General features: G+C 35.6%; 1 protein-coding gene across 2 annotated transcripts; it reads left to right on the top strand.

Annotated features, from left to right (window-relative positions):
- Window positions 1-3,894: 3,894 nt before the first annotated feature.
- Window positions 3,895-9,931, top strand: LOC118742301 (SNF-related serine/threonine-protein kinase). 2 transcript variants are annotated; one of them, XM_036474274.1, is made up of 8 exons: window positions 3,895-4,608; window positions 4,667-4,885; window positions 7,329-7,504; window positions 7,620-7,971; window positions 8,033-8,167; window positions 8,239-8,329; window positions 8,431-9,114; window positions 9,218-9,931. In XM_036474274.1, exons 1-8 carry the CDS (start codon window positions 4,376-4,378, stop codon window positions 9,749-9,751), a joined length of 2,424 nt encoding a protein of 807 aa, XP_036330167.1. In that variant the 5' UTR covers window positions 3,895-4,375; the 3' UTR covers window positions 9,752-9,931. The 2 variants fall into 2 exon arrangements, with proteins under 2 accessions (XP_036330167.1, XP_036330166.1); XM_036474273.1 differs by having other exon boundaries at window positions 8,239-8,359.
- The last annotated feature ends 259 nt before the right edge of the window (window positions 9,932-10,190 follow it).

Below are 10,190 nucleotides of genomic sequence, written 5' to 3'. Positions count from 1 at the left end.
GTGTCTTAATGAAAGAATGCGGATAAACTGACAAATTTATGCCATTTATCCGTTTATCACTTTAGATGAAGACCCCTATTATGGATAAAAGCGGAGGTACACAACATGCGTTCGCCGGCAAATGCGTCACGCCATCAATGTCAAATAAAATTGAACACGTGCGTTTGTATGGCAGCTGTTACAGACGACGCCGTTACGAATGCGTTAACGCAGTTGCCAGTGTAAACCAACTCGCTACTTTTCTGTTGCGTTCATGCGTTAACATTTGAAATTACATTTGTGGATACGCTTATCAGCTATTTTTTGTTTACAAAATAATGAGCGGCACAACGCAAGGTGTGTCAGCAAATTTTTCAACGTCGTCAACGCACCAACGGATCAATGCAATGCCGCAGCAAATAAAATTATGTACCTTCAGCTTAAAAGCAAAAGAACGTAAAGGTGAAATTAGTCAAGAACGCTGAACTTATACTTAAACGCTGTCTGTATACGCAGAATTTTGTCGATTACTGAAGCTCGCAGTGAATACGCAGAAACCAGCTTTTTACTCATGGTGCAGCGAACAAAGGTGGCGCCGTCAGTGGTACCGCTACTTTGGTTTTGCCGATTTTGACAGTTGTGGTAACATGTAAATAAACCTTTGTTTACAAATCAGCGACAAAGAGAATTTTAATTATAAGTGAAAAATCAGTTTAAATGGTGTTAATTTGCAATTTCTGAGTAATTTTTGAGTTGAAGACTGCGTAAAAACTAATAAAATCAAATTCCGTGTGATAAATTTCGATAGCCGTTAAGATCGCTGTGACGAATCGCTGCATTTTGTGTACATAGGGCACGGTAAATCCGTTCTCGAAATGTATCTTTATTATTATACTAGCTTATACCCGCGGGTTTCACCCCGCGCTTTTATACAAATATGAAAAATAATTTAATGATGTTAAATTTTATTTCTGTGCCCATTTCGTTATAGCTCGTTTGTTTTTGGGCGAGTTAAGGTATTTAGGCCATTTAAAACTAAGTTTACCTTAAAATGGTTCCAGGTATACGACGCGTAAACTTCTTGGAGGTGCCACGGCGGGTTCTAATATTTCCAACTCAAATTTAGTAGCCTGGCCTTGATAAAATACCACTTCTCATTACTGTAGCAAATGCCTCAAGAGAGCTTTAGATTATAAGGCCGAACCCGGCTCTCCCTTTTCCATTAAAAGGAATTTTTGCTATCAGTACGGCACTTATGAAATAAATCTCCATAACAAATTTAAAATACTTCCAAAGATTTTCTATCCTTCCAGAGATATGTATTAAGAAATTTTTAGTATGCATGGGAGGCGACATGCCTCCTTTTTTAATAACTCACATTTTTTCCATGAGCAATTGAAACATTTTGTATACACAACTCCATACCAAGCTCCAGTATTCTTCCACAAACACTTCCAGGGATATGTGGCAAGAAAAAGTCAATTTGCACAGTAAGTGCCACGCCCCTTTTTCTTATGACCCTAATCTTCTTTCATGAATTTAGAATTGATTTTACATACCCCAGTACCAAGTCCAGTACTCTACCATGAACACCTCTAGAGATATGCAGTATAAAAGTAAATTTGTACGGGAGGTACCATGCCCCCTTTTCGAATAACGCAAATTTTTCTCCATGAGTATGGAATTAATTTTGTATACACATCTCGGTGCCAAATTCCCGTCCTCTGCAATAAACACCTCCAGAGATATGCAGCATAGAAAAATCAATTTGCATGGGAGTTGCCACATCACCTTTTCCAATAACTCTCATTTTTCTCCATGAGTATGGTATTAGTTTCACATACATACATACATATGTATTTCCATACCAACCTTGAGTACTTTACCCCAAACATTTGAAAGGATATGCAATATGAAACTTTCAGTCAGTATTGGAGGTGCTACGCCTCTTTTCCAAAAACGTCCATTTTTCCCCGTGAATATGAACATGATTTCACACAGTGTTGGAAAACTGTTAATCTGATTAACGATTAAAAATTAACGATTAAAATGTTAATCGCGTTTGACGATTAAAATTAATTAGTCGTTATCAACTGTACGATTAATGATAACATTTTTTGAATCGTTAATCGCTGGCTGCGATTACGTTTAATTAATTTAAAACATTAATCGTTAATCCAATTAAAAATAAAATCTGATTAATTTGTCTAGTTTGTCCGAGTTTGAAACCAAACACCAGTTATAGTAATTATTTTGTGTTTTACGCTTATAAAAAGCACATAATATAAAAAATTATAATTATTGTTATTAGAAATACATAAACTGGGAACTTTTACAAACCTAGTTTGTAAAACGTTTGTTGGTATGCTGCGTTTCAGTGATCGCCGATCGAGATTTCATTTATTATTTTAGATTATTTGGATAAAGAAAAGTTACGCCAATTCAACATCGATGTGATGCTGATAGAAATCTGGATCAATTCGTGATCAAATCTGTTTGTTTTGTTTCCTAATTAAGTGAGGAAATTTTAGTTGACAGCACCGACAAATGACTATATACACAAACAAATGTTTGGTTATGGTTAAAACAATTCAAGTTTTTGTATTGAATTTTTGGTTTAAAATTTATTTTTTCCTTTTCAGTAGGGTTTTTGCACATTTTCTTCTGCGTGAGAATTGATCGTAATATATACGGATCTAAATAAGAGACTGGAACACGGCTGTTTGCCAAAAGCATACGATTTCGAACTCGCGTAAATGTACATTTGCTAAATGCTATAGCATGAACGCTCTTCGAAGAGATATGATCGAAAGTGCTAAATGTTTCATTTTAAATGCAGCAAAAACGCTGTATTACATCGATGTTGAGTTTGCTAACTTTTCTTTATCCAAATAATGTAAAATAATAAATGAAATCTCGATCGGCGATCACTGAAACGCAGCTAGCCACTGTGTACTCGAAAAAGCAATGTTGCTACTTTTTGTCATTTTATCATGTACGGATTGTGGAAATTTTGGAAGATCACGGGGTGGCTTTTAGCATTTAGACTCTTACAGGTCTATTCTGCACGTGACCGAAGATTTTGTAACCGGAAAATTGTATTACCAAATAATGTTACCAGTTCTTGTCACCGTGATTCTAGGTACGTTGGTAATGCAGTTAAAATATTCAGCAATTCAGCTATGAAGAATTGTGCAAATCCTGGTATTGCATATTTTACGGGGCAATAATTTGTTACCAGCTTATGAGATGGTATCAAAATTTACCGCTTACAAGAGTACACAGAATGTGAAAAGGGTTTAAAAATTGACAGGAACTTTATTTACCGGTTACAAACTCTTTATTACCAGCGCAGAATAGACCTGTTAATGCAAAAATGGAGTTGCATTTAGGTGACGAATTTTGTATGAATATATGTACATTCAGAGTAGTATTTAGAGCTAAATGTGCTTTTACGCGTAAGCAAAAAAGCCCATAAGTCTAATTTCCCTATGTAGATTTACGTTCTTTGGTACAAGTCAAATGCTCAGTTTGCAAAACTGAACCTTTATATTCTTTGGTATGACTTTGTTGTAAAAATGATGGGAAATTTCACATATATTTTACCTTAAAGACTCCGCCAGATAGAAAATGCTTTCGACTGACAAGGCGCACGGAACATGGCGGGACGACACAATTAAAACGTTGCCGCAAACAAAACGGCTCAATTTGATTGCGTTGTCTTCTATTCATCCCTGTGACGCAGAGAAAAATTTCCATCAGAAATGGACTTAAGAAATTGTATATGGAGCTCGATAGTTTTTTCACGACATATTTTCATTCAATCTCTTATGGCATGCTAGATTTTCTAGGAGTTGTTCAATTACTATCTCTACACAATGTAGACTTATTCTTTTTAAATGATCCGGTAACGTAGGGTCTGAATGCATTTGCCACAGCCAGAGACCATCGCATACAGACATTAGATCCAGTGAAGAATCCGGGAAACATTTCTATTTTAATAAAAAAGGCATTCAATCAAGCATAAATTTATATCTTAATTGAATCAAGGTTAAAAAGGACAAAAAAAAGTAGTTATTAAAGTTGCGATTGAGCTATTACAAATGTGTACATAAGTTATTTATGCGGGTACCTGAACCTTGCTTCGGTACCGCAGAATCAACATCGCATAAGTAAAAAATATATATTAATGCATATTATGAAAATCATTTCCTGAAACTAAAAAGCATTAATCTTGAGATATGCCTAGTTATTGCATTTAATCCCGATGAATTAAGCATTTTTGTATTGTCTGCGTGCTTGTGCCAGTTTTGCTGTGTTTGTTGAGCCTATGTATATAAAACGGAAGCAAACTGCCATAAAGTTTGAGTTATCATTTTGCGGATGAACTAGGACTATGGCGTTTGGAGCATCTGCGACATCAATTCAATCCATGACCGTTGGTAGCGGAAGTGCGTACGATGGAAAAATTGCAGGATTGTATGATTTGGAAGAAACTCTGGGTTCTGGGCACTTTGCTGTGGTAAAATTGGCTCGGCATGTATTCACTGGTGCTAAAGTTGCGGTTAAAGTAGTGGACAAGACAAAACTAGACGACATCTCTAAAGCCCACTTATTTCAAGAAGTGCGGTAAGAAAGTTTTCATTTGAGTACAAAGAATATACAAAAAAGGTTCATTTTTTGATAGGTGCATGAAGCTGGTGCAACATCCAAATGTAGTGCGGCTATATGAGGTCATTGACACACCAACAAAACTCTACTTGGTGTTGGAATTGGGTGATGGTGGTGATCTTTATGATTACATAATGAAACATGAAGGTGGTCTTAGCGAAGAATTTGCTCGAAAATATTTTAAACAAATATTGAGGGCTATAACCTATTGCCATCAATTGCATGTAGTTCACAGGTGAGAAATGGGTTTTAATACATATGTATGCGTATTCCTTAAAATACTTACCCAGCCTGCAAAGAAACGTAAATTTTGCGGACAGTGCAGTTTAGGCTGATGGCACACAATCAGTTTTGCCTTTCAATTTTCTCACACACATTGCTTGTCAAAAATCATAAAAATTGAAAGCCATTACGTAGGCTGCATTCAATTTGAGAAGCAATTTCATTATCAACATGTCGTCTTCAAGAAAACAATGTAACTAACTAGCTTCTGGAGACCATTTTCCATTTTAATTCCATTGTAGATTAACATTTTACCATGCATAAGCTTGATATTTTTTTATTTTCACAAAATTTGCACGCCAATGCTGAAAAGCTGATCAAAATTGAAAGCAAAATTGAAACTCAATTGAAAGGGAAAAATTGAAAGCAAGTCACCCATTCAAGCAATAAATAGTTGCGTTTTTTTACTCATTTCCAGTAAAATCCAGTAAAAGTTAATACGAATTTTCATGTTTTGGCGTTTTCGTACGCAAAAACTTGCAAAGTAGGGGAAATTGAGAGAGCGAAAAATGACAGTTGAAGTTGCAAGTTTTTACTGGATTTTACTGGATAAATTTTTACTTGTGAGAATTTGCCAGTACGAAAAACAGCTGAACGCATGTTGCTGGATGAAATTTAAACTAATAAGGAAACTGTTTGTGGGTTTTTATTGTTGAATTTCACAAAATAAACCTATTTAAATACAAAATATATTGTTTTATTAGGAATTTGCTGCGAATAAACAACCAATTTATCAGCTGTTCATGAAACTTGCAAATTATTACGGGAAAAGCGTTCGCGTACTTTATTGCAAATTTTTTCTATGAGAGCGAATTCTTAGAAATAAAGTTACTGGAGAGTTGCTGGCAAGTTACTGGATAATTTGTAAAAAAACACAACTAATAATAAGAGTGGGTTAGTGAAAAAGTGTGAGAGTATTGAAAATTGAATGTGTAACCGCCCGGTTAGTTCAATTTTCCGTATCCGGAAAACGTTCGAAACGTTAGAAGATGATGTAGTTTGAAAGCAATAATTGTATTTTATTTGCTCAAGCTAAACATTTGAAAGCATGCATGCGTAGTCGGCAGTGGCTGAGCGTGCAGAGGAGTGTGCCGCTATTTGTTAGCTTCCGGAAGGTGCCGGGTTCGGATTCCGTCAGGCGCTTCCTAATTTTATTTTATTTATTTTGAACCATGAAGAAGTATCTGTGAAGCACAGAAGGAAAGCGTATTGAACGAAAAATTCAATCAGACATTTTCAGAAAAAACAGCTGAAAACTTATCCATTTCACAAACAATTTTCGGTAGTTGTATATACATACGTTTCTGCCGCACACTTTAGTGGGAAAACGGATCGTCAAAGTATCCGAAAATGGAATCAGTAAACGGACAAAAGTCCGAACTTCATCCACGTATTTTGGATCGGTTTTCGGATTTTCTGCTGGCTGGGTAAATACAGCTTCTAGTATTAAGTACACATCGACCAATTGAAAAACCACCTGTCTTACGGCACTCAGGGTTACCAAATATTATTTTTGCCACAACTAGTTGTTGTTGTTGTAGCAGCATACAAATTCCCCAAAGACTTTTTGGGGAGTGTTGCTGGAGTGACAGTCCTTGGCCAGATATAAATCTGGGTCGTTCCGGTTACGTAGACCCGACTGTCGTGGGAACGGCCACAACTAGTCGCCGCAACTAGTCGATGGGCGGTATTGCAAAAAAATCGATGATATGCACGTTAAACAAGTAATTTTTACCAAAAAAACCGACTTAAAATAAATAAATAAATATATATATATATATATATATATATATATATATATATATGTAATATATGTATATATATATTTCATGATCCAATGATCGGATCTAAACCAGAATAGTATGGACACTCTGAGACACTACCTTTCCGATGCAAAAAGAATTATCGAAATCGGTTGATGTGGTCCAAAGTTATGCGGTAACATACATAAAAAAAATATTCCGACGAACTGATAACCTCCTCTTTTTTGGAAGTCGGTTAAAAATTATATACGGATGTACATGTAAGTGCCTGATTTGAAGTACATACATAAGAATACCTTTGTTTTTCGCTCTTTAAAGTACCTACTAAAACAAATTGAACTCTACGCATATATTAATACATATCGCGCGTTTAATAATATAGAGATGTAACTCAAAATTTACGGTTTTGGAGATTTCATTATACAGTTAATAAGGTTTATAAGTGTAGAAAATGTTGAGTCTAACAGATAACCAAACTTCCCAAATATAGCGAAGATATGTGTCTTTCCATCTGTCTTTTTGTATACCTGTACTGTATGAAAGGATATAACTTTGATTGCGTTTTCCCACAAAATTGAAATTTTGAAATACTTGTTTATATTATTAAACGTGCGATATTCTGTTCGTTTGCAGAGACCTGAAACCAGAAAATGTAGTATTTTTTGAAAAAATTGGCGTAGTTAAGTTAACTGACTTTGGATTTAGCAATAAGTTTTCACCGGGTCAGAAGTTGGAAACATTTTGTGGTAGCTTGGCGTATTCTGCTCCAGAAATTCTTTTAGGCGATTCTTATGATGCACCAGCAGTAGGTAAGTTTCAAATCAAAATATAAATAATGTAACAAATGTATACTATATACATACGTACATACATACATACATTGTCTTATGAAACAATTTTGTTTATTTATATAATGTGTTTTAGATATATGGTCATTAGGCGTTATTCTATATATGCTTGTTTGTGGCCAACCACCTTTTGAAAAAGCAAATGACTCAGAGACCCTAACCATGATTATGGACTGCAAATATACGGTACCACCACAAGTGTCTCTGCACTGCAAACATTTGATAAGCTCAATGTTAGTGCGAGATCCAAAAAGTCGTGCAACACTGGATCAAATTGCCGCGCATCCTTGGTTAAATGAAATGTCTGAGTTTGATGCAGCTGATAGTTTACCGTTGATAAGCCGGCAACAACTTTGTGATGAGGATCATGCCTTTATTATACAGAAAATGATGAATGGAAATATTGCTTCCAAAGAAGAGATTTTGCAGTGAGTATTTTTGAGTAACTATTTCGTTTTGTTATACATATGTAAGAATATTTTACTGCAGGGCATTGGACAAAAATAAGTACAATCACATCACAGCGACATATTTTCTTCTTGCTGAATTAAAATTACGCAAACGTCGCGAGGAACAATTTCCCAAAAAACATACACCAATCCTTTTACAAGACGTGTTGGCAAAGTAAATATTTACAATATCGCGTCATGATGTAAGTTCATTTAGATATATATAATAAATTATTTATGTTTCAGGACAAACAATTCAGAAGTAAAGCGTGGGCAGATACCAGATGCCAAGACAAAATCTTCAGATTCAAACAAAATCATATTGCCGGCTAACACGGTAACACGACCAGCAACAGAATCTAAGACAGTTAATTTATTTACCTTTTGTGTTTTTTAAACCGATAATTAAAAGTATATTTTCATTCTTGTTTCATACAGGATAAACGGAGTAGAAAATGTAGTATTGTTCGAGAAGAAGACGAAGATGAGTCTGGCTACGAGAACACAAATGACGGTAACGAATTACATGTAGCTGTTACGCGACGTGAATCAATCTCGGATGGCCGTTTGAATTGCGTCGTTCAAGAGCGAACAAAACCAAGCACTATAAAGAAAATAGATGATTGTCCAAAAATGACTGCATCGGTTGATGCTACTTTAGTCCATAAGCTTAATCAAATTGAAAATCATACCGCATGTGATACAAATGTAGGAAAAGATGCACCAAATCATAGAACAGGAAAACTACCAGTAACGGATGACGCATTGAGAGGAATGAAGGACCTTGAAATAGGCAAACTAAATCCTTTTCCGATGAGTGGTAAAAATCCGGTATTGACTCATAGGCGCAGCAAACTAAGTAAGATCCGGACCCCATCATGTAGTAGTTCCGAGGCATCGGACGATGATACTAAAGCTCGTAGCAAGAAAAAAATGAATAAATTTGTTGGTGACACCCCAACAAGATTTCGCATGCACCGGCGAGATTCTCATGATGACTCAAGTGATTCACAAGACCAATCGTGTCCTCCATCTGGATCACATATACCATCAGCGCATGTAGTGGCCGACAATAGCACAAACGTGAGTGGCAAAAAGGAAAGTCAAAAGCACAGTAAAGAGGTAAGTCGACATGTCTTATAGATATTTTGTGGTTAAATTAAAAATGAAAACAAAACTTGTTTGGATAAAACTAACAATAACACCTCGTTTGATTTCTTTGTAGCAAAATAAAACCGATGATACGCGAAAGAATTGCAATTCACATTCAGATCGACACAAAAAACAGCAAAGAGATGACAAAGAGAAAAATACTCGCACCAATAATAACTTAAAATCGGAATCGTTAATAAGTGGCACTGGGCGACGCCGAGTTCGAGAGAGTCAATCACTTGATCGCATAACCGAAGCACAGGAATATGAGTTTCGTCAAAAGGGTTTTACATCCGATGTGCACATCGATTTAAGGAGCTCGCTATTTAATCTCAACTCATTTACGGTCGCAGAGACTAAGGAAGAATACGACGAAGAAGTTATTTCTGCTGAGTCAGAAAAAAACATTAGCATTTTCGCAGCTGAAAATTCAATACATATACAACGTGGAAGCGTCTCTAAATTGAATTCAATAGAAAATATCGATCTTATTCTCGAAGATAAGAGGCTTACGAAAGCAATACAAATTACTGGCTCAAAATGTTTTGTTACCATGAAGAAGATTCGTAAGCTAGGTAAATATTTTCCCGTAGTAAATTTTTCTTAATACCAGATGTGTCACCCGAAACAACTACTCACACAGAGGCAGAATTCATGAAAAATATATATAGATATTTTAACTAAATTAATTTAACTTTAAAGTATAATCTAATATTCAATGCAATATTCTAGTAATTATAAATAAATCACAACAAAGTCACATGCATTACGCACGTTTTGAACGTACCACAATTTCTTCTTACCATAATGGAATACAAATAACCAAAGTTTTCGCTCTGATCAGCTATTCCTAAACTCTCAGCTAGATGAAATAATTTTTACGCTTTAGTAGGAGTATGATATATTTATATATCTCGCCATGAACTGCTACTTCGGAAAATCCCATTGACAATGCTAAAAAGAGTCGAGTACATCACCACCGCATTCAAACACATGGATTCCGGAAAATGCACAGCACCACCAGCATCGAGCGCGACAGCCGGTTC

The sequence above is a fragment of the Rhagoletis pomonella genome, unplaced genomic scaffold (assembly GCF_013731165.1).
Source record: "Rhagoletis pomonella isolate Grant_MI unplaced genomic scaffold, Rhpom_1.0 Rhpom_scaffold_00007, whole genome shotgun sequence".
Lineage (NCBI taxonomy): Eukaryota > Metazoa > Arthropoda > Insecta > Diptera > Tephritidae > Rhagoletis > Rhagoletis pomonella.
The sequence above is the reverse complement of the archived record's forward strand: the minus strand, read 5'-3'. Positions and strand labels throughout refer to the sequence as shown.